Genomic DNA, 26441 nt, shown 5'->3' with positions numbered 1-26441 from the left:
GTCGAATTGAGTTTTCTTTGGTTGTTTTCTTTCATCATAGAAAGCCTTACAGCTGCTACCACAAGACTAGCGGAAGACACGCGACTGCGCACTGTGAATTTACAGACGCTTCCAGGGTCCATGGAGATCACCGTTTCATCATAACTAGGAACTTTATCAGATATCAAAGGAAATGAAGTAAATATGTAGGTCATTTATTTGTAACAAGGAAATTGCATATGCATTTCTTGATAGCGTGATTGGGTCAAAATTTGCAGTAATTCGTGCACTGAATTAACCAGCCTTCATATTGCCTTTGTAATATTCTTCACCTGAACGACTATCCACATACTTCCCGTACATATCGTATAATCTAACTTTTATCTTAAGTTCAAAATCACCACTATTGAACAAATAGAAGAAAAATAATTTGTTTTAACTACTAGGAAAATTCCAGCAATGTTGACGTTGATCGCGGTGACCACAGTGTATCCGTCACCAAGACACGATGCTCAGTAAAACTATAAGGTCGCTTCGTTACTAATTTAGTATTACTAGCTTCTATAGATAAATATCACCGGCTTCTATAGATTATGAAACATCGTAACGAGTCCCCATGATAGGTCTAAAAAGTGTTTCCGTAATGAGACATTTTCTTTTGAGATGCAATACACACGTGGTGACATTAGTCTTTATTACATACATTTATAACAGTATTGCAGAGAGACTGTGAATATCAAAATACTTTGTTCGAGATAAGTTAGATAACGAAATAAATCCAGGAAATATTTGTGAAAGATAACGACCTAGTGACATTAAAAGAAACATCTCTGTTGAGAGAGAGAGAGAGAGAGAGAGAGAGAGAGAGAGATTGAATTATATTTGCAATATTTCGTCCCAAAGGTGCTACCACACAACCCATTTAATTTCAACTACACTGCCAGTGTAAGGTGACTTTTCACCCATCCTTGACGACAGGTGGTTAAGGCTTTTAAACACCTACAAAAATATTGAAATATTGATGATAAAGTTAGTAAGCCGTCGTTTCATCTATGGATCATGTAAATCTACGTAATGTTACAAAGAGGTGGCTGGTTTCAATCGATCTGAACTGTCAATATAACGTGTTATTTGATACCATTTCTTTCAATTATTTGTTCCACTTTTAAAGTTCGCTGTAAATTGAACAAAGAGTGGATTTTTTCCTATAAATACCGAGATGATAAGCAAAAATTAGGACTTATCCTCCGCTTTTGAATTCAAACTAATTTCTGTATAAAAATTAACATATTTATGTTTCTCATCTAGTGTAAGGAAAATACCAGTAAGTTGCGACAGTTTGAAATGTCGGCCGATTACACTCATTCCGTATTCATTACGTCATTATAGATTTTTCCCTTCTGTCCGTCGATTAATTATCATTGGTCGAAGTAGAGAGATAAATCTAAAATCTCACTTTTTTTTAAAATTTTAGTTTAAAAAAGAAGTTTCTCTGTAGCGAAAGTATCAAAGTTCAGAATATACATAAAGTCTCACTAAAGCAGACAAAATAAATGCCATATTTCTGCGTTTGGCATTAGAAAACGAAACTTGAAGGTTTTCATTTTCTATCTTTTCAGCATTTTCTCTCCATATTCTATTCTTCCATTATTTTTTCATCGTGTACTGTGTACATTGTATACAGAAATCTCGTGTGCACGCTTTACCACTCCTTTTACAACGGTTCCTTCTATGTTTCGCTTGCCTTTCGTCAATGCACAGTAACTTTTCTATCTAATGGAAAAATGTACTTTAAAAAATCTTCAAATTTGTAAGCTTTCTCTTGGGTAATCCCATGCTCAATAAATCGGAGTTTTAAGCAGTAACCTTCTGTGCTGTTTTGTGATAGATTTTTATGTGAAACTTCTTGGTGCTCCTACCTTCATTACCCAATGTAATGTTTTATCATAATCGGTAAAATTGTATTTCTTTTCGTCAAAATCAGGCGACAATTTTGTTATGTTTGACATTTTTTTGTTGTTTTAAAAATATTTTTTAAAATTTAAAATCAAATTAATATTATATTATCATCACTTTAGTTTGTTTCCTCTTCAACTGATATTGGCCAAACTCTTGTTTCCGACACCTTTCCGAACTCTACCGGAAAGTCCCGAAAAAGTGCGATCATGTTGCGCTTGTCGCCTCAATTCACCGCAAAATACGGGTGAGAGCATCATTTATGCTCGACTGCATTCAACTATTGTACTCACCTGAACACGTTGCATTAGATTTACATGTATAAGCATATGCAGAAACGCGTTTTGCAAAAAAAAAAAAAATAAAATAAAATAAAAAAAAAAAATATTACAGTCATCTAATGAGACATCAACAGCAGACCGAAATACAGGCATTGTACATTAAACAATTTAATGTACATAGTAACGTTATATGTTTATTTATATGTACACATTTTAAAACTCATGATATATATGAGTTTTGATCTTAGTGTTGAAATTATCACTCGTCAAATTGTGAGTAAATTGTTATACAACTGTATTGTCTTAATTTAAAAAATAAAATCTTTTCTTTGTGATTAATGTAGTATGAATGTAGCGATGATTGCAGTCAAAATTTACATTGCATTTATATAATTTACACGACAACTAAATTTAGTTTTGTACACACAGAAAAAAGTAAGTTGTTATAACCTGTTTCTTACCCTTATGTAATCTATACATTAAAATATATTCAAACCAAATTGCCCATTGATCTCATTTTCGGGGCTTTTTTACGTTCAGACAGAGCAGCCGAAACTCATATCGAACTCAGAAACGTTGCAATACAATAACATACATTTGTATATTCAAACTTTAATCCGGTTGGCCACTAAGCTCATTTTCCTAACTCATTTTTCTTCTTCTTACTTCACTTCAACTTAAACAATCATCGAAAAGTCAAGTAGACCGGGAGCTACAGTCCTGCAGCTAGTAAATACCGTATTACAATAAAAAATTTATTGTTCATATTTTAATTAAGCCTCATATCTGTGCCATGGACTTGTTATTTAAAAGTAACATTACAAATTTTGCTTGCGGAAAATACATTTTTAAAACTAAAACTTTACGGACGTGAGAAAAATTAATGTACTTAAATTGCAACTTGCTATTGAAAAATTCTGTGTTTTCCACCATCAATTGTATTTTTGTGATCGGCTTCGGCCGAACACAGTTGTGTCCATGAGGCATCCGGCAAATTTAACTATTTGCGCACGCATTGCGCCTTGCCCTATTTTATTTACTTTGCAATGACAACTTTATTTAAATCTTTAATTAGACGTTGATTACTAAGACGGTAATCTTATCCGTTTACCCTGAAAATAAAACATTTATAGAGTTACATACATAATTATTCAAATCATTTTTTCTCATATGCGTGAGAATATTAGTCGGAAGTATAATTCCCCATCTAAAAGTAAAGCTCATTCATGCCTTGCCATTTCGGAAATCAATAAAACGGTGATATTTTACTGCATGTAGCGTATATAAACAGAGCTGACCAATGATATTTCATGCCGATCATTCCTTTAAAAGGAATACTTGTTTTTTTTTTCATTTCACACCGTACAAATGTCAATTTGTGGGTGGCACAGCAACTCGCGTGTATCTACGCATGCTTCCTTTCTATGTATGGCTCCTTTTTTTCTGAAAATTATTAGGCGAACGGCCAAAAGGTGTATAATCTACAAATTATTCGGCTTGCTTTTGGATATAGGAATTAGAATTAAGTTGAACAAGGACCCTCCCTGATCTTTGGAAATATTAATAATCGAAGCAAAATCTATTATAATGTAATTGCTACGAATGGATGAGTCGTTTCTGGGTTAGATACATCAGCATGAGGGATTTAGAATTTTAATTCTTTGCTCGATAAACTCGTTCTATTTCCTTTGTATTGTAAATACTGTAGTAGCTAAATATATATATCAGGGATAAAACCGTGGGAGTTACTTCATCCTTATGTGGAGCTTGCCGTTTTATGGATAAATACATTATTTTTAGATACATGTACTCGTTACAAATACTCCAAAATGTTCTCTTGTCTTCGAAGTAGTGCCATACGCTGAGTGTGACTCCGATCTCCTGCGTTACCAGTTACAGGGCTGTACAGATACAGTGGATTTCGTTGCATGAGATACAAAGAAATGCAGAATCAGGTGGTCAATCCACTTTCCGTTTGGACGGCGATGGGATGTGGATGTACACGTTTTTTTAAAGCAATGTTTTTCAAAACAATAATACGATAGTACAAATCAGTTTAAATGGTAGTCTGCAACACTCACGAAATCTCGTACTTTATTTCTTTGATACACAGAGGGAAAACGTCTCCGGATTCATAGTGAGAAGGTAATGATTCGATTGTTGCACACGGTATTTCTTATACAAAGGGTATTTATGCAAACTAACACTTATCAATAAAAAAGATTTATCAGCTTCCTTAAGATAATTAGTAATTAGAACCGAAGTTCACACATATGAAGATACACATGTTTAAAAGCAGACATTTGTTCTCCCCAAATTCAGGATTCTTATCTTGGACATAAAATATACTCTGCAACTTCTTTTCAGTTCCCTGCGACTACCGGTATATTTATATAGTTTCTCAAAGAAAGAAACAGTTAATCTTATATTTTGATAACAAAAACCCTATTACTTGCCCATTTTGGAGCTATAGTATTATATGTTTTTAAAGAGGATGGATTGCTGGAAAACCGCATGGTCAGTTCAGAAGACATTTTGAGGAAAATGTCTGGTAATCTGTTAGCCTGTAAACTAGTCTACACTCTACCTTTGGTCATTGATTTTTCTCTTTATTTTAGACATATCATGGAGATAACGATAACCATTCATATATAAATGTTATATTATTTTTGTGTAGATTCCAGTTCATCTATAATATAGAATTTAACTTTAACCTTAGTTATATAACCACCAATTCATCCTATTATTTAAGTGTTCTATTTCATCTTGTTCTCGTACTACATGTAGAGGTTTTAGATTTACTTGCTAGTTCCTATGTACCTGTAAGTTTACATAGAAGCAACATATTATATCATGTCAACTAATTACGAAAAATCATTATCATAATACCTACAAAAGTCTCAACATCTCACAGCCGATAGTATTCATTACAGGCAAAGCTATCGTTAACACCTCGTTCTTCTATTTGAGTAATTAATAACCGAGTCATTATATTGACAAATAAAGCAAATACAAACAGCATCAGAACATCCCTGTGTGTTTTTATTTCCATCTCTCGGCTTGTTTACCTGTGACTTGGTTGCTTCCAATAACCATGGTAATGCTATTCTGGTCGTATGTATTGTCGTAAGGCGTTCATTGGTTAACAGTCGTGAGATCGCTATAAGCAGGGACCAAGCCTGATGAAGTCTATCGACAGCGCGTGTCGCTCACTTTTAGTCTTCAATTGACTGCAGTACTATGTACCGAAACATGGACCGACCAGCTACCTACTTACATACACAACCGCACCTTCAAGTTTTACTCGTTTAAGTAAAAAGATGAGAGGAAGATGAAATGCTCAGTGGTTTCGGATCGCCGTGGAAACGGTCAACACAGTGCGTAAACAAATGGACAAAGCAGATATATGAATAATTACGCGGAGATACGGAGACCGTGTGATTGCCATCCTCTCAGGAAAGACTCTTTTATTGTCCTGTATAGCCTGAAGACCCGTCGCTACCTGATGAAGTGGTGCCGATCAATCAATACCCGGATTGCAAATTTTAATATCAATTGATCAGACCAATCATACACAAGTTTCGACCAGTGGTACTACACAACAACATCCCGGCCTCGGTAATCAGTTGTTTACAGGATAAAAGTACCTACTGTTGCTTTTTATTTCCTTTACTAGTATCACAACGATGGCTTCCGGAAATAAAAAACTTTATATATCTGTGATGAACCGGGAAACTGTTCTCCTATGGTTTTCCGATTAAAACAATGTAAATGTGAGTGAAATTAAATTCAAAGATTTTAAAAAGAGAGAAGAATGTGTTACGAGTGCCGATGGTTTCGCTGAGGGCAGCCATGACGCGTCCCACTCAGCACGGATGCTGCACTCTCCTCCACCTTCGAGAAGACAATGCCAGGTTCATCCTTCTCTTTGTGGTCCTCTTACTGTACATGTTTGCTGGCGCATTCTTGTTCATGAGTTTAGAGCAAGAGAACGAACAAAAAGAAAAACAGGATTTTCAAAACTACCTTGAGGAGTTCTATAGCCGAAACCCTGACGTTAACAAAACTGAGTTAGAAGGTCTCCTAAAGAGGTATGGAGCGGCTGAGACCGCCGGGTACGTGGGCAACAAGAGACCCCGCTGGGATTTCTCAGGCTCCTTCTATTTTGTAGGAACAGTTATTTCAACAATAGGTAAGTTCTACACGGTATTTCTTTATGTTTCTCCAATTAAGTTAAGTTGGACCATTTTGTTTAATATAGTATAAAACACAGCTTGGCGATTTGTTACGGAAACATTGATGCATTAGCTTTTTGAATGAATAAAATATGTATCCTAGAATAAATAGACCCCTTAAGGTGATCCGTGTTGCTTTACCTCTGGGATTAGAGTTCTTCTCCTGAAAAATTGGTTTACACGTAACCTTTAAAGATGGCATCATCCTCATAGTCATTCGGGTGATTTTTGCACAGAAATTATTTGCTCAATCAAGCCCAGGGACTAGACTTCAGTAGTCTTACTGACGTTGTGGTGTTTTAAAGGTTCAATGCAATTATGTCAGAAACTATTATCATGTAGATTCAGAATTGTCTGGTGTATAACATTTATTTAATGAAGATTAATATTACAACCCGCGTGAAGTGATTTTTATTCTCATGTTCTGTCGCTTCCTCTCTAATTCTGTTTTCAGCTCATAATGAAAAATCTATGCCCGAATGGCGGATGTTAAAGTTAATCATACCTTGAAGTTTTTTATTCTTTATAGCCGTGGCTTGTACCAAGATCAAGCGGCGACATTTCATAATTGCTTAGTCAGGCCTTAAGGATAATTCATAAATATATGGCGATCTATTCAGATGGCCGAGCAGTTCGTCAATATAAATGGAATACCTAATTATTATTCTTGTTTTGACTACTGTTACAAAACGGCAGATTTCTGATTGACTTGCTGGCTAATCAATGATCAGCCTGACAGATTGTTGAAATGTGAGATGTCAGAATTCCAAGTCACACTTAATCAATTTTTCTTACCTATATTGTGGACTATTCACAAATGACCGCGGTACGATAAGGTTACAAGTAAACGCAACATTCTTCATGCACAAAATACTAGTCTTAGGAAACCATCTAGAGATTCTATTATGTAATGTAGCAGACAAATGGAAAAAAAACTGTTGACGATTTTGAGCCTTACAGTCTAAACACAATAAAAAACTGAAATAAATAGCTACCCAGTTCATACTCTTATGAACGGGGTTTGGACAATTTTAACTATGTTTTACATATATATACTGATTCATAATTGATAAAGGTTAAACTGTTTCACCTCAGATTACATGAGTATTCATGTTTGTTGAGATGCCATTGAATTAATACTTCAATACTATATACTAAACTAATCTTCTTTGATAAAGTTTGTATTGCACACGAATTTTGTTTATAACACCCGCATACTCTTACTGACTATGATGAATATTTATTATGATCAATCCACCTATGACAAAGTAATATTGTTTATGTTTTGGAGGAATAGGATGAAGCTCGTGTTATGTATGACTAAGCACTCCTGTGATTGGTGAGATTTTCTTCACGAAAGTGTGAGAGAGCCAATCAGAATATCACTTCAATGATTCTTTAACACGAGAAAGTCTAATGTCCTACGGTCAGAAAGCACAAGAAAGAGTAACCCGAGGTTGACAAGGCCTTAATTCAAAGAAATATTTAAAGAAAGGGAAACTTCTTTAGATATTATTTGAATTAGTCGTCAAAGGACGTTCTTGGTACAACATTAAACAAGACTCCACGCATTTCTGGTTTTCGCCTAAAGCCGGACTCGGTATTACTAAGAAAATGGTTGGCTGAGGACAGTATGTACAGGGTGTTAACAAACGCTTAAAGGAGCTGGATGGTTGTCCATTTACATAAAGTATTATTATCCCTGCGAAGAAGAACTTTTTAGAAAAATAAGGAAACCCCTATTATTTTTTTTTAAATTAATACTAATTCAAAGCTAAAAGCTAATTCAAATCTGAAATTTTAAGGTAGATCTGATGGTAATGTATTGACCATTCAGCCATCTTAATTAAATTTACTTGCATTTTAAAATACTTATGCTATTCGAACACAATCGGAAAAGATGTAACTTATTAAAAACGAGGCATCTCGTATAAACTTTCTCTAATGAAAACGAAAGGATTTCGCAAAATGTATTTCATCAGGAACGGAAAAAATATTCAATTAAGATTTTTGAGAACCCTTGTAAACATGCATATCGATATTGATTTTATTAATAAAATACTGTTATACACACTATACCACAAAATATGCGTAAATGCTTGATAACATATCGCAAACAGATATGACACCTGTAAAATACATCGCATACTGATAGGCTAGCAATTAGTAGCATTGGATAAACTTGAAATTTACTAATGAAAATCAATACGACAGTGTATTATAAGATATCGATTTTTACGTTTTCACAGATACAAAATGATTCCCTTGCTGTAAGATAACACAGGGTATTCTTTATGCTTGTATGAAGATAGCAGCTGTCGGGTATGAAACTAGGACCAGAACATCATTGAACTTAAAAAAAATGCATTTTATTAATACTAAAATATGACATCACAAAGTTTTGTTCGTTGATCTTTAGTTTGATTTTTCAACCAAAACTAGTTAAATAAATAAATAACCCCATGTTGCCGATCAACACTATGAGCTGTATTTTTTAAAATTAATTTTGCTGCGAAAACGTGCCTATATAAAAATTTTGCATGCAACGTAAATGTATATGATAGATGAAATTAGCATTTTATAAGAAATGTTTCCCCCGTATGAAATTTATAGCAAATGAGTTTTGTACAGGATGACAATAATGTAATTTTGCTTCAATATGGGCCTCTAAATAGCCTTTGTAGCAATGTAGCTATTTGGTCATACGTTTTATTATATCAAAGTACTGAAGAACTAATTGGGTACGATTATAGAGATTCATCAATATGGCTATCATACATTTAACAACATGATTTTTTTTTTCACTTACGGCGCTCTAATTTCAGCATTTTGAATACTCTGATAATATCTTTATTCATACAATAATCCCCTCTTCTATTTCCGGTAAAAGAGGTGTATCTCAGAATTGCAGATTTTATTTAAAACTGCGTGTTAAAATGATAAAGTAATCCAGTTATCAGCAAAGTTGTTGATCTTAACACTGATCTATAGCACATTCTTTATAAAGGACTTTATAAAAGCTTTTTAGTGTAACAAACTTATTGTATAAAAAGATTAAGACCAACCGTTGCAATTTTCACTCGTCCCCAGTCGTGTAAGAGATGAATAAGCATTGCAGTGTAGTGAGACATTGTAGTAAATACAGAAGCGTGATTTAGGACTGCAGCGAAGCCCGCTTTAACCATTTTTGGGTTCACAATCCTTCATTTTTGACACGGATCATATTTAGAACCATTTTAACAAGACCTTGGACTTTCAGTAGGACGTAACTATTTATTTCTTGCGTCAAAACAAGTTAAAAATGACGCTGGTTCAAGCGAAATTTACACCGTTTGCGCAGTCATAGCTCAAAAGCCAGACAAATCTTGTTGATTTCAAAAGGCCATATGTGAGTGGCCAGCGATGAAATAGACAGGCCTACGTCACATTGCTGCTTAACACAACTATCCAATGTCCAAGCTCTTGTTAAAATGGTTATATTTATTGACAAATGCCAAAAGGATTTGACACAAGTTCCAAAAAACTTAGAATGTCCCCTCCTTGTACATAATATATTACATTTACAATGCCATACAATGCCAGTTAACATTTATAACAGTTACAGAATCTATATTTACTCCACACAAGGAAATGAACATTATATACAAGGTAACAGCACCCCCGGACCACGCAGTAACCTAGTGCAATTATGTTTATAAAAAAGCTATAGAACTTTGTATTTCAATACATGTATTACATGACAAACGCAAAAAGATAGAGATAGCATATACTACTTCTTTTTCTAATGGATATAGACATTGTGACGGCTTATGAAATAATAGAAATATATAACATTACATTACATAAATTTTCACATTTGTTCAGAACGCATTGTCATTCTGCTTGAGTCTGAATAATAATTAACTCAAAATGTTATATATATTTAAAGATTAATTTACTTTTAATGTGAAATTGGACTGGCTTACAAAAGCACTGAATTTTCAAAGTGGTAATAATTTCTTTCATTCAGAGTTTTTTTTTGCTTGTAAAAAGGTACTTGAAAGGCAACTAATGCTGGGAATAAGCAGGCGTGTTTCAAATATAAAAATATTTATATTTATGCAGTCTATATAAAATGACAAAATAGTTGTTAATCAAACTATTAGTTAGTGGTTTCTAACTGAGCTGTATAACTACTGTAGTATAGTATTTATGATGACCAATGGCCTAGTTAAAATGCCAAATATTGGTGTCTCATATACCCAGAGGAATAACAATGATAATGCAATTGTTATTGCCTCTCACAATTCCCAGCGATGTTCTTAGAAGTCGTTGAGAACAGTTGATCAAGTTACACATTTTAATTAGTTCACTTATCACGTGACACCTCAAAGGGACTGAACATTCAAGTGCATCCTTTCTATTCTTCCTGCGGCTTTGAAATTCCAAGTTTACAGAAACTCGATACACAGTAAGTCTCTTCTAATTATTAACAGATCTTAAGAAGCAGGCATAATTTCTTTGTGATGGAGGATCTGAACCGAAGGATGGCCAGAATGATAATGTTCAATACCAAAGACAAGTGCTCGAATGTTTGCGACAAAAGGAAGGCGCCCAGTCCGCATGTTTCCAAGAAACCGCTGACCAAGCCAGTTTTCTATCGTTCAAGCATAAGACTATCGATCCATCTTTGGACTTAATCGAAATAAAAAAAAAAAGGAACTTTGGTTTACTTGCACGGTTACCGTTACGAGAATGCTAGGTGTGTTGATTTCTTATTACATAATTCTCTGCTGCAGAAACAAGTCGTCTTGACCTAGCTGATGGCTAAGCCTCTTCATTTCTTGAAGACTTATGCATCGTTCAACAGCTTCTTCTAAGAACTTGTAGCTTAATGCTTCTCTTTGCCTGTGAAGTGAAGGATACTGCATATCCAGTGTTGAAATAAGGAAAAAATCTGTCCTTAACTTGTCCAGCAACATCTTCGAAATTGTTATCGAGTCACTTTTAGTGTTTGCTCTTGCTTTGACTAGAAATCAATAGAACTCAATCTTTTCAACAGCTCCGCGTGTCAAGATAAGAGGTCTTTGAGAATAATTGCATGCTCGCAAAGCTTCGAGCAGATGCTTGGTTTGTGAAATGAGGATAAATGCATGGCAATTTGGACTTCTTGAGCCACGCGGTCGATGATGATGTCCTTACATATTGGTCAGGCTCGGTTACGAGTGTTTCTTCGTTTTCTTTAATTACTTCCTCTTAAGATCCATGTTTTGCACAATCTCAGTTCTCTCTGCTTTGAAATGAACAGTTTCATTTACTCACGTTTTCATTGCCTTAGAATAAATTTATGATCAATGCACAAAAACTTATACGCAACATTCAAGCATGTTTAAGAAATTGAATTTAAAAAAATTATTTTGTAAAATCCAATTACAGCATCAATTTCTTCTAACATTTGAAAACATGTTTTCATTGGTACCGCTTTAATGAAACGTCCGGAATGTGAACATTTAACTTCAAGTCCGCATACAATATGTTCATTCACAGTATAGAGTTCTTTTTTTCCCGATGGTAGTTTTGCATGTTACGGAGAAATTAATTTTTTGCTTAAACCGATTCTAGGTCTAGCTTCATCACATGCCTGTTAACAAATAACACTTTTTATCTCTATTGGGCCAATGTTTAGTTTAGTTACCGAAGGGCGAGGCAATGGTAAAATGATAATTAGAGACCATCGAGGTTTAGTTGGGTGATTATTTCAATATACATTTTCTATTTAAAAAGTATTAAGGTTATGAAAAGAGTCAATAAACAATAAACACTATAAAATGATTGTCAATACGGCTCTGGCTGAGAAGTTTTCAGATGACATTGGTCGGGTTTTTTTTTACTGCGAACATTTTCTTTTATCATTCAGACAGATTCATTTGCATTTAATGTAGTTTGTCAGTTATCCAAAGCTTACCCGAGAATAGTGCATCAGCAGGAATACTTTGTTTTATTTTCTGAAAATTACATCGATTTTTCAGCAGAGAAAAAATTACAAGCAATCCCGCGGTATGAGCCAACCGTATTAGAGATGATTTAAAAAAATGACTAAATGAACAATTCTACTGTTTTATCTTTAATCTTTTTTTTATCCATAGAATCCTTCAACTCGAATTTTCCAAATTATGTGATTATCTATGGATATAATAAACTTTCATCTTTGATTTTTGAGTTGTCTATAAACATCTCGAACCTAGTTATCTCTATAAGTTGTCTACATGCACATTAAAACTTGTTATCTCTATGAGTTGTCCACAGACACATTAAACCTTGTTATCTCTATGAGTTGTCTACAGACACATTAAACCTTGTTATCTCTGTGAGTTGTCTACAGACACATTAAACCTTGTTATCTCTGTGAGTTGTCTACAGACACATTAAACCTTGTTTTCTCTGTGAGTTGTCTACAGACACATTAAACCTTGTTATCTCTATGAGTTGTCCACAGACACATTAAACCTTGTTATCTCTTTGAGTTGTCTACAGACACATTAAACCTTGTTATCTCTGTGAGTTGTCTACAGACACATTAAACCTTGTTATCTCTGTGAGTTGTCTACAGACACATTAAAGCTTGTTATCTCTATGAGTTGTCCACAGACACATTAAACCTTGTTATCTCTATGAGTTGTCTACAGACACATTAAACCTTGTTATCTCTATGAGTTGTCCACAGACACATTAAACCTTGTTATCTCTTTGAGTTGTCTACAGACACATTAAACCTTGTTATCTCTGTGAGTTGTCTACAGACACATTAAACCTTGTTATCTCTATGAGTTGTCCACAGACACATTAAACCTTGTTATCTCTATGTGTTGTCTACAGACACATTAAACCTTGTTATCTCTATGAGTTGTCTACAGACACATTAAACCTTGTTATCTCTGTGAGTTGTCTACAGACACATTAAACCTTGTTATCTCTGTGAGTTGTCCACAGACACATTAAACCTTGTTATCTCTTTGAGTTGTCTACAGACACATTAAACCTTGTTTTCTCTGTGAGTTGTCTACAGACACATTAAACCTTGTTATCTCTGTGAGTTGTCTACAGACACATTAAACCTTGTTATCTCTATGAGTTGTCTACAGACACATTAAACCTTGTTATCTCTGTGAGTTGTCTACAGACACATTAAAGCTTGTTTTCTCTGTGAGTTGTCTACAGACACATTAAACCTTGTTATCTCTATGAGTTGTCTACAGACACATTAAACCTTGTTATCTCTATGAGTTGTCTACAGACACATTAAACCTTGTTATCTCTATGAGTTGTCTACAGACACATTAAACCTTGTTATCTCTATGAGTTGTCTACAGACACATTAAAGCTTGTTTTCTCTGTGAGTTGTCTACAGACACATTAAACCTTGTTATCTCTTTGAGTTGTCTACAGACACATTAAACCTTGTTATCTCTATGAGTTGTCTACAGACACATTAAAGCTTGTTATCTCTATGAGTTGTCTACAGACACATTAAACCTTGTTTTCTCTGTGAGTTGTCTACAGACACATTAAACCTTGTTATCTCTATGAGTTGTCTACAGACACATTAAAGCTTGTTATCTCTATGAGTTGTCTACAGACACATTAAACCTTGTTATCTCTTTGAGTTGTCTACAGACACATTAAACCTTGTTATCTCTATGAGTTGTCTACAGACACATTAAAGCTTGTTTTCTCTGTGAGTTGTCTACAGACACATTAAACCTTGTTTTCTCTGTGAGTTGTCTACAGACACATTAAACCTTGTTATCTCTATGAGTTGTCTACAGACACATTAAACCTTGTTATCTCTATGAGTTGTCTACAGACACATTAAACCTTGTTATCTCTATGAGTTGTCTACAGACACATTAAACCTTGTTATCTCTATGAGTTGTCTACAGACACATTAAACCTTGTTATCTCTATGAGTTGTCTACAGACACATTAAACCTTGTTATCTCTATGAGTTGTCTACAGACACATTAAACCTTGTTATCTCTGTGAGTTGTCTACAGACACATTAAACCTTGTTATCTCTATGAGTTGTCTACAGACACATTAAACCTTGTTATCTCTATGAGTTGTCTACAGACACATTAAACCTTGTTATCTCTATGAGTTGTCTACAGACACATTAAACCTTGTTTTCTCTGTGAGTTGTCTACAGACACATTAAACCTTGTTATCTCTATGAGTTGTCTACAGACACATTAAACCTTGTTATCTCTATGAGTTGTCTACAGACACATTAAACCTTGTTATCTCTATGAGTTGTCTACAGACACATTAAACCTTGTTATCTCTACGAGTTGTCTACAGACACATTAAACCTTGTTATCTCTATGAGTTGTCTACAGACACATTAAACCTTGTTATCTCTATGAGTTGTCTACAGACACATTAAACCTTGTTATCTCTATGAGTTGTCTACAGACACATTAAACCTTGTTATCTCTATGAGTTGTCTACAGACACATTAAACCTTGTTATCTCTATGAGTTGTCTACAGACACATTAAACCTTGTTATCTCTATGAGTTGTCTACAGACACATTAAACCTTGTTATCTCTATGAGTTGTCTACAGACACATTAAACCTTGTTATCTCTGTGAGTTGTCTACAGACACATTAAACCTTGTTATCTCTACGAGTTGTCTACAGACACATTAAACCTTGTTATCTCTTTGAGTTGTCTACAGACACATTAAACCTTGTTATCTCTATGAGTTGTCTACAGACACATTAAACCTTGTTATCTCTATGAGTTGTCTACAGACACATTAAACCTTGTTATCTCTATGAGTTGTCTACAGACACATTAAACCTTGTTATCTCTGTGAGTTGTCTACAGACACATTAAACCTTGTTATCTCTGTGAGTTGTCTACAGACACATTAAAGCTTGTTATCTCTATGAGTTGTCTACAGACACATTAAACCTTGTTATCTCTATGAGTTGTCTACAGACACATTAAACCTTGTTATCTCTATGAGTTGTCTACAGACACATTAAACCTTGTTATCTCTATGAGTTGTCTACAGACACATTAAACCTTGTTATCTCTATGAGTTGTCTACAGACACATTAAACCTTGTTATCTCTATGAGTTGTCTACAGACACATTAAACCTTGTTATCTCTATGAGTTGTCTACAGACACATTAAACCTTGTTATCTCTATGAGTTGTCTACAGACACATTAAACCTTGTTATCTCTATGAGTTGTCTACAGACACATTAAACCTTGTTATCTCTATGAGTTGTCTACAGACACATTAAACCTTGTTATCTCTGTGAGTTGTCTACAGACACATTAAACCTTGTTATCTCTACGAGTTGTCTACAGACACATTAAACCTTGTTATCTCTTTGAGTTGTCTACAGACACATTAAACCTTGTTATCTCTATGAGTTGTCTACAGACACATTAAACCTTGTTATCTCTATGAGTTGTCTACAGACACATTAAACCTTGTTATCTCTATGAGTTGTCTACAGACACATTAAACCTTGTTATCTCTGTGAGTTGTCTACAGACACATTAAACCTTGTTATCTCTGTGAGTTGTCTACAGACACATTTAAGCTTGTTATCTCTATGAGTTGTCTACAGACACATTAAACCTTGTTATCTCTATGAGTTGTCTACAGACACATTAAACCTTGTTATCTCTATGAGTTGTCTACAGACACATTAAACCTTGTTATCTCTGTGAGTTGTCTACAGACACATTAAACCTTGTTATCTCTATGAGTTGTCTACAGACACATTAAACCTTGTTATCTCTATGAGTTGTCTACAGACACATTAAACCTTGTTATCTCTATGAGTTGTCTACAGACACATTAAACCTTGTTATCTCTATGAGTTGTCCACAGACACATTAAACCTTGTTATCTCTATGAGTTGTCTACAGACACATTAAACCTTGTTATCTCTATGAGTTGTCTACAGACACATTAAACCTTGTTATCTCTATGAGTTGTCTACAGACACATTAAACCTTGTTATCTCTATGAGTTGTCTACAGACACATTAAACCTTGTTATCTCTATGAGTTGTCTACAGACACATTAAAGCTTGTTTTCTCTGTGAGTTGTCTACAGACACATTAAAGCTTGTTATCTCTATGAGTTGTCCATAGACAGCTTAAACCTTGTTATCTCTATGAGTTGTCCACAGACACATTAAACCTTGTTATCTCTATGAGTTGTCTACAGACACATTAAACCTTGTTATCTCTATGAGTTGTCTACAGACACATTAAAGCTTGTTATCTCTATGAGTTGTCCATAGACAGCTTAAACCTTGTTATCTCTATGAGTTGTCCACAGACACATTAAACCTTGTTATCTCTATGAGTTGTCCACAGACACATTAAACCTTGTTATATCTATGAGTTGTCCACAGACACTTTAAACCTTGTTATCTCTTTGAGTTGTCTACAGACACATTAAACCTTGTTATCTCTATGAGTTGTCTACAGACACATTAAACCTTGTTATCTCTATGAGTTGTCTACAGACACATTAAACCTTGTTATCTCTATGAGTTGTCTACAGACACATTAAAGCTTGTTATCTCTATGAGTTGTCTACAGACACATTAAACCTTGTTATCTCTATGAGTTGTCTACAGACACATTAAACCTTGTTATCTCTTTGAGTTGTCTACAGACACATTAAACCTTGTTATCTCTATGAGTTGTCTACAGACACATTAAAGCTTGTTTTCTCTGTGAGTTGTCTACAGACACATTAAACCTTGTTATCTCTGTGAGTTGTCTACAGACACATTAAACCTTGTTATCTCTATGAGTTGTCTACAGACACATTAAACCTTGTTATCTCTATGAGTTGTCTACAGACACATTAAACCTTGTTATCTCTATGAGTTGTCTACAGACACATTAAACCTTGTTTTCTCTGTGAGTTGTCTACAGACACATTAAACCTTGTTATCTCTGTGAGTTGTCTACAGACACATTAAACCTTGTTATCTCTATGAGTTGTCTACAGACACATTAAACCTTGTTATCTCTATGAGTTGTCTACAGACACATTAAACCTTGTTATCTCTATGAGTTGTCTACAGACACATTAAACCTTGTTATCTCTATGAGTTGTCCACAGACACATTAAACCTTGTTATCTCTGTGAGTTGTCTACAGACACATTAAACCTTGTTATCTCTATGAGTTGTCTACAGACACATTAAACCTTGTTTTCTCTGTGAGTTGTCCACAGACACATTAAAGCATATTATCTCTATGAGTTGTCTACAGACATATTAAATCTTGTTATCTCTATGTGTTGTCTACAGACACATTAAACCTTGTTATCTCTATGAGTTGTCTACAGACACATTAAACCTTGTTATCTCTACGAGTTGTCTACAGACACATTAAACCTTGTTATCTCTTTGAGTTGTCTACTGACACATTAAAGCATATTATCTCTACGAGTTGTCTACTGACACATTAAACCTTGTTATCTCTATGAGTTGTCCACAGACACATTAAACCTTGTTATCTCTATGAGTTGTCTACAGACACATTAAACCTTGTTATCTCTATGAGTTGTCTACAGACACATTAAACCTTGTTATCTCTATGAGTTGTCCACAGACACATTAAACCTTGTTATCTCTGTGAGTTGTCCACAGACACATTAAACCCTGTTATCTCTTCGAGTTGTCTACTGACACATTTAAGCTTATTATCTCTATGAGTTGTCTACAGACACATTAAACCTTGTTATCTCTACGAGTTGTCTACAGACACATTAAACCTTGTTATCTCTATGAGTTGTCCACAGACACTTTAAACCTTGTTATCTCTATGAGTTGTCCACAGACACATTAAACCTTGTTATCTCTATGTGTTGTCTACAGACACATTAAACCTTGTTATCTCTATGTGTTGTCTACAGACACATTAAACCTTGTTATCTCTATGTGTTGTCTACAGACACATTTAAGCTTGTTATCTCTGTGAGTTGTCCACAGACACATTAAACCTTGTTATCTCTATGTGTTGTCTACAGACACATTAAAGCTTGTTATCTCTATGAGTTGTCTACAGACACATTAAACCTTGTTATCTCTTTGAGTTGTCTACAGACACATTAAACCTTGTTATCTCTATGTGTTGTCTACAGACACATTAAAGCTTGTTATCTCTATGAGTTGTCTACAGACACATTAAACCTTGTTATCTCTATGAGTTGTCTACAGACACATTAAACCTTGTTATCTCTATGTGTTGTCTACAGACACATTAAAGCTTGTTATCTCTATGAGTTGTCTACAGACACATTAAACCTTGTTATCTCTATGAGTTGTCCACAGACACATTAAACCTTGTTATCTCTGTGAGTTGTCTACAGACACATTAAACCTTGTTTTCTCTGTGAGTTGTCTACAGACACATTAAACCTTGTTTTCTCTGTGAGTTGTCTACAGACACATTAAACCTTGTTATCTCTGTGAGTTGTCTACAGACACATTAAACCTTGTTTTCTCTGTGAGTTGTCTACAGACACATTAAAGCTTGTTATCTCTATGAGTTGTCTACAGACACATTAAGGCTTATTATCTCTATGAGTTGTCTACAGACACATTAAAGCTTATTATCTCTATGAGTTGTCCACAGACACATTAAACCTTGTTATCTCTATGAGTTGTCTACAGACACATTAAACCTTGTTATCTCTATGAGTTGTCTACAGACACATTAAACCTTGTTATCTCTATGAGTTGTCTACAGACACATTAAAGCTTATTATCTCTATGAGTTGTCTACAGACACATTAAACCTTGTTATCTCTACGAGTTGTCTACAGACACATTAAACCTTGTTATCTCTATGAGTTGTCTACAGACACATTAAACCTTGTTATCTCTGTGAGTTGTCTACAGACACATTAAACCTTGTTATCTCTATGAGTTGTCTACAGACACATTAAAGCTTGTTTTCTCTGTGAGTTGTCTACAGACACATTAAACCTTGTTATCTCTATGAGTTGTCTACAGACACATTAAACCTTGTTATCTCTATGAGTTGTCCACAGACACATTAAACCTTGTTATCTCTATGAGTTGTCTACAGACACATTAAACCTTGTTATCTCTACGAGTTGTCTACAGACACATTAAACCTTGTTTTCTCTGTGAGTTGTCTACAGACACATTAAACCTTGTTATCTCTATGAGTTGTCTACAGACACATTAAACCTTGTTTTCTCTGTGAGTTGTCTACAGACACATTAAACCTTGTTATCTCTGTGAGTTGTCTACAGACACATTAAACCTTGTTATCTCTATGAGTTGTCTACAGACACATTAAACCTTGTTATCTCTGTGAGTTGTCTACAGACACATTAAACCTTGTTATCTCTGTGAGTTGTCTACAGACACATTAAACCTTGTTATCTCTATGAGTTGTCTACAGACACATTAAACCTTGTTATCTCTATGAGTTGTCTACAGACACATTAAACCTTGTTATCTCTATGAGTTGTCTACAGACACATTAAACCTTGTTATCTCTATGAGTTGTCTACAGACACATTAAACCTTGTTTTCTCTGTGAGTTGTCCACAGACACATTAAAGCATATTATCTCTATGAGTTGTCTACAGACGCATCGAACCATGTTATCTCTACGAGTTGTTTACAGACACATTAACGCTTGTTATCTCTACGAGTTGTCTACAGACACATTAAAGCTTGTTATCTATGAGTCTAAAGAGAGCTTAAAACTAGTTATCTCTATGAGTTGTCTATAGACAATTTTACCTTGTTATCTCAATGAGTTTTCTACAGAGAGCTTAAACCTGAGCTGTTTACAGACATATTAAATCTTGTTATCTCTATGAGTTGTCCATAGACAGCTTAAACCTTGTTATCTCTGTGAGTTGTCTACAGACACATTAAACCTTGTTATCTCTGTGAGTTGTCTACAGACACATTAAAGCTTGTTTTCTCTGTGAGTTGTCTACAGACACATTAAACCTTGTTATCTCTATGAGTTGTCCATAGACAGCTTAAACCTTGTTATCTCTGTGAGTTGTCTACAGACACATTAAAGCTTGTTATCTCTATGAGTTGTCTACAGACACATTAAAGCTTGTTTTCTCTGTGAGTTGTCTACAGACACATTAAACCTTGTTTTCTCTGTGAGTTGTCTACAGACACATTAAAGCTTGTTATCTCTATGAGTTGTCCATAGACAGCTTAAACCTTGTTTTCTCTGTGAGTTGTCTACAGACACATTAAAGCTTGTTATCTCTATGAGTTGTCCACAGACACATTAAACCTTGTTATCTCTATGAGTTGTCTACAGACACATTAAAGCTTGTTATCTCTGTGAGTTGTCTACAGACACATTAAACCTTGTTATCTCTGTGAGTTGTCTACAGACACATTAAACCTTGTTATCTCTATGAGTTGTCTACAGACACATTAAACCTTGTTATCTCTATGAGTTGTCTACAGACACATTAAACCTTGTTATCTCTGTGAGTTGTCTACAGACACATTAAACCTTGTTATCTCTTTGAGTTGTCTACAGACACATTAAAGCTTGTTATCTCTATGAGTTGTCCACAGACACATTAAACCTTGTTATCTCTATGAGTTGTCCACAGACACATTAAACCTTGTTATCTCTATGAGTTGTCTACAGACACATTAAACCTTGTTATCTCTGTGAGTTGTCTACAGACACATTAAACCTTGTTTTCTCTATGAGTTGTCCACAGACACATTAAACCTTGTTATCTCTATGAGTTGTCCACAGACACATTAAACCTTGTTATCTCTATGAGTTGTCTACAGACACATTAAACCTTGTTATCTCTATGAGTTGTCTACAGACACATTAAACCTTGTTATCTCTGTGAGTTGTCCACAGACACATTAAACCTTGTTATCTCTATGAGTTGTCTACAGACACATTAAACCTTGTTATCTCTATGAGTTGTCTACAGACACATTAAACCTTGTTATCTCTATGAGTTGTCTACAGACACATTAAAGCTTGTTTTCTCTATGAGTTGTCTACAGACACATTAAACCTTGTTATCTCTGTGAGTTGTCTACAGACACATTAAACCTTGTTATCTCTATGAGTTGTCTACAGACACATTAAACCTTGTTATCTCTATGAGTTGTCTACAGACACATTAAACCTTGTTATCTCTTTGAGTTGTCCAAAGACATATTCAATCTTATTTTTTCGCATTATGAGATCGATTTGTTTAGTGTGATACAGCAGTGTGTTTTTTCTTTCTTACTTACACTGTATATTACTATACCGCTGTAAAACTTAAACATCGTATGCTCTCTCCTTTTCTTACATTATAACAAGCACGCAGAGGGATAAAACGAAAGTGTTTTTTAAACGTCATAACAGAAAGTTTTCGGACACTGTTTTTCGAAATTGATACAAGAGAGATAATTATTCATTATATACTCGTGTGAGGTAGTGAAACTTTAACAAGGGCCAAGATTCGAGGTCTAGGACCCGACAAAGCCTCGGTCTACACTGTGAATCTTGTCCCCTCAGTGGCAACAAACTAAAGACAAGAGTTGTATCTGTTGCTTTATTTAAGACGTACTTTTTAAGGTATCTAAGTAGTTGTTTTTGGCTAGTTTAAACAAACCGTTAAAGGTGTCTACGTAGTTGTTAAAGGTATTTTAGACAAACCGTTTAAGGTGTCTACATAGTTGTTTTTGGGTATTTTAGACGTACCATTTATGGTGTCTACATTACTGTCTTTGGTATTTTAGACGCACCGTTTAAGGTTTCTAGGTAGTTAGTTTTTTAGACGTACCAATTAAGTTGTTTACATTGTTGTTTTTTGGTATTTCAGACGTACCGTTAAAGGTGTCTACGTAGTTTTTTTGTATTTCTGACGTACCGTTAATGTGTCTACATAGTTGGTTTTTGGTATTTTAGACGAACCGTTTAAGGTGTCTACAAAGTCTTTTGTATTTTAGAAGTTATTTTAGGTGTCTACATTGTTATTTTTGGTATTTTAGACTTACCATTTAAGGGGTCTACATAGTTGTTTTTGGTATTTTAGACGTACCGTTTAAGGAGGTTGCCACCTGAAATAATAGTAATGTCAATCATCCGGAAACCACTTGGATATAAAGATGATGACCTAAAATGTTCATTTATTTATTTGTGACCCATGTCACATGCCATTTTTTGGAAATATAGGGCCCCAAACAGAAATGATAATGTTCCTGAAATATTTGCTAAAATTTGACATAGAAATTGATAATTTGAAGAAATCAAACAAATATTTTTAGTTTGAACTATCATTTAGTTATGATTTTAATACAGTATGAAGTTGAACACATGTAGGGAATATAAAAGTAAACTTTGAGTCAAAGTTTGAAAATTCTTGGTTTACTGGTAGCTTCAAAGGCAAGTACATAATGAACTTAACAACATATGTTACAAAATTTCGGAGCAATCAAATTATAACGCAAATAAAAAAATCATAGTAATGTCATCTTTCCAAAACTTTGCATACAAATAGAAATACATTTAATGTCTCATTTAAAAGTAAAATAAGTAAGTAAATAAGGGTCACATCTCAAAAATTTGAGATATAGCATGAAATAAGCTAATTTAAGGCAAAAATTGGAGTTATTTTGTTCTTAATTTCTATGAAATATAAGCTAAATATGCCAAAAAATATCGATAGAAATATCAAAATATTGTTTAAATATGTTTTTAGAACATCATGAATATATCGTAATACACAATCTGTCTAGAAGTTTGGTCTGCCCTAAAATTTAGGAAGCTAAAGTAACAGTTCTCTAAAATTAGTGAGTTATGTTCTTTTCTTCTTGAAAACCTTTCGCCACAAAATAAAGTCCCTTACTTAACTCTGTAAAAATATAATTTTTTAAAAACAATTTTATTCAATATAGTTTATTTGACATTGTAAAATATAAATATACTACTAGAATTAATATATGATACAGAATTTTCATACTAGAGGTGACCCAAATAGATACTCAAAACCTAAGGAGCGAACCAGTTTTAGGTGTTTACATAGTTGTTTTTGGTATTTTAGACGTACCGTTTAAGGTGTTTACAGAGACATTTCGGTAATTCATCCGTACATACATATACGGTACGGTAGATAATTTGGTGTCTGTACCGTTTAATGTGTCTAAAAGCTGTTTCTGTGTGTAGCTGTTTTTTCTGATGACTATACTTTATTGTTAAAATTGTTTGCAACTTGACAACGACTACCTATGGCCTTGATCAATAATAGCCAACGAACATCAAAGCGATTTCCGGTGCGTTCGTTAGGGATATGCATTATGTGTTATTTTCACATAATTTAGACATGAAATCGTTGAGGAATGTATTTATTGTTTTTTCTGCACCTCTTTCGAAGTAATTCGGCATGCATTTAGCATATGTTTTAGCGGTTCAAAGTAATTGCAGTCACAATTTCTGCTATACATAAGTTTATCTTCCAATCCAGTGTTGGCTGAACTAGCACTGTAACATTTTTGTACACTCATGACTGTCGTGCATTTCTCGCCAAATTTCACTCGGAATTTAACAGTTTTATGTTACTTATTCGTGTTACAAGTATGAGAGTCCTTATACTGCTGGGTACATTAGTCACTGAAATGTTCACAGCATGACTTGGTCGACAACCGTGTTATATGTTGTCGTATTTAACAGTACATTGGTTAACCATCTAAACTGACAGTTATTTATGAACACGTGTGTACAGTAAAGAGGAAAGGGGCTTGGTCTTAGCAAATACCCTTGCAAATATCTTTAATTTGTTATTCTTAGGTTTACCACATGTATAATTTTGAAACAAGTGAAATAGAAAGAATAATTACGCCTCGGATGTAAATGTATTAAAACATTTCTTATTAGAAAAAAAAATCAAAATAATTTCCATCTTTTCGAGACAACCTTTACAGGTTTTAGCTTTGAACCCTAAGGGTAGTTTTCCTTTAGGGGCTACTGAAATGCTATTTTTTTGTAATCGTTAACTTTTTCTTATTTTTAAATCTACATTCACACGCATATGGTTTATCCTACTGTAGGACTAATAAACATAAAAAGAAGAAACACAATTTATAAACACAGAGTTTCTTTTTCGTCTGTGTCTATTTAAAACGTGGAACTTGTTTCTTGAATTATTGCTTTCAAAATATCATAGATTTACTTGTATAGAACCAGGAGCAATAAGCGTGCATATAAATTATGCACTTTAGACACGTTTATAAATAAATGAATATTCTATTTTTCACAGCCTACCTGTGTCATCAATAATATTTGCGATTTCGATTAAATCCTCATATCTGCAACAAATTGGAATTATGGCAACCTGCAAATTTTAAACCCCAAAAGTAAAGAACATGGGTGAATAAGGCGTGTAAAATGCCCATATGAGGAATGATTAGAAACTGCAAAATTAAAATATCATAAAATCTGATACTTTAAATAAAAAATAATTAAAAACAATGTTTATTTAACGTAACATTGGTTTGCTACCCTTAAATATTTTAAATACTTGCAATAGGTTGATTTAAACTGGCGTATGCGTGTCAAAACCTCCAAATAGTGTCATTTTTATAACTTCAATACCTTTTCTTTTATAGAGTGGGTCTAAGCTCCATAGTTTTGTCATAGTCTAAATGAGGTTTAATGGAATTTAAACCGATTTTAATTAACAAAAATGTGGAGAGATGACCCACTATACTTTAAAAATGTCATTTTGTAGCCCAACAATTGAACATTCTAGAAATATAATGCAAGGCCAGCGTCTCATATAGAATTTAAAAAAGCACCTTGTTGAAAAAAACGCACCTTATTGTGAATGAAATGGCTCAGTGCTTAGAGCACCAGACATAAGGTAACTTATAGAACTTGGATTTTTAGGTTGTGAGTTCGATACCACCAAAACTTAAGGATTTTTAATTTTTTTTTTAAATTATCGTTGTTTGAAACATATCAAACTGAATATAATTAGAAATAACCCTTTTGTAAACTTGTCTTATAACAAATCAAATATATTAAATTGAAAAAAATGTTAAATTTGAAATTGTATTCTACGATTAAACCAAATGGGCAGTTACGCCATCTTATTCCTCCATCTTCTTTAACAGAAGAATAAAGGATACGAAGGAATTATTTTCACACAAAGTTGGTTTTGTTGATTGAATTAGGCCAAAAAAAGGACATGCTGTTTAAATCAAAATATATTACGATATATGGATTGGTGTCCGTAATAATTGTTTCTTATGTATAAACAGGAATTGCATGATCCTTGCATGGGAATACCGGCATCTTTTACACATTATGAGCCAAAATGATAAACGTCGCCAGTCCTTGATACGTAGAGTTGAGAGTAGCTACTTTTATGTCTTTGTCAATAATTCATACTTAAGTTAGCAGCATGAACGCCTTGGTTCGGAGTGATAAATAAAAATAATGTGTTTGCCAGCCAGTTATAGTATTTTAGAGGTTTAAGATAGTTCGTACCATAATGAACAATAATTATCTGCAATATACTCAGAAAGTCCGCTTCATTCATTTTTATCACCTACCAAAGTACAAAACAGCACTAAATTATTGTTTCTCTTATTTCCAACAAGAGCTTTAAACAAGCCGTCGAGCTTCTTTCTAGAAGGATGCCTCGTCACTCCGCCATACTAACTCCATTAGGTGATAATGGACCCTTGAGCGGACGGCGATGCTCTTTATTTTCAATAAACGTGAACACAGACAATTTGTATAATAGCGTACATGACCGTGGCGAATTATTGGTCCGTGTTTAGAACCAGCGGGACTCCCTATAGTACACAAGACGCTTGCTTCTACCGTACGAAAGTAACTCGAATTCCGTAATGAAATGAAGCGTCGGACTGATATTCCTGCTGCCTTCTCACATTTCCCGACAATGACGTCTTCGGCG

At 34.2% G+C, this 26441-nt stretch overlaps 1 protein-coding gene across 1 annotated transcript in view; it reads left to right on the top strand.

The window, feature by feature from the left end:
• The first annotated feature begins 5260 nt into the window (after window positions 1-5260).
• Window positions 5261-26441, top strand: part of LOC128177315 (potassium channel subfamily K member 13-like) — a 30865-nt gene continuing 9684 nt past the window's right edge. Inside the window, exon 1 of the mRNA XM_052843982.1 lies at window positions 5261-6408. Coding sequence (XP_052699942.1) covers window positions 6048-6408 — 361 coding nt within the window. The 5' untranslated portion in view covers window positions 5261-6047. The remainder of the gene's footprint in view (window positions 6409-26441) is intronic.

Source organism: Crassostrea angulata, chromosome 3 (assembly GCF_025612915.1).
Source record: "Crassostrea angulata isolate pt1a10 chromosome 3, ASM2561291v2, whole genome shotgun sequence".
NCBI lineage: Eukaryota > Metazoa > Mollusca > Bivalvia > Ostreida > Ostreidae > Magallana > Magallana angulata.
The sequence above is the reverse complement of the archived record's forward strand: the minus strand, read 5'-3'. Positions and strand labels throughout refer to the sequence as shown.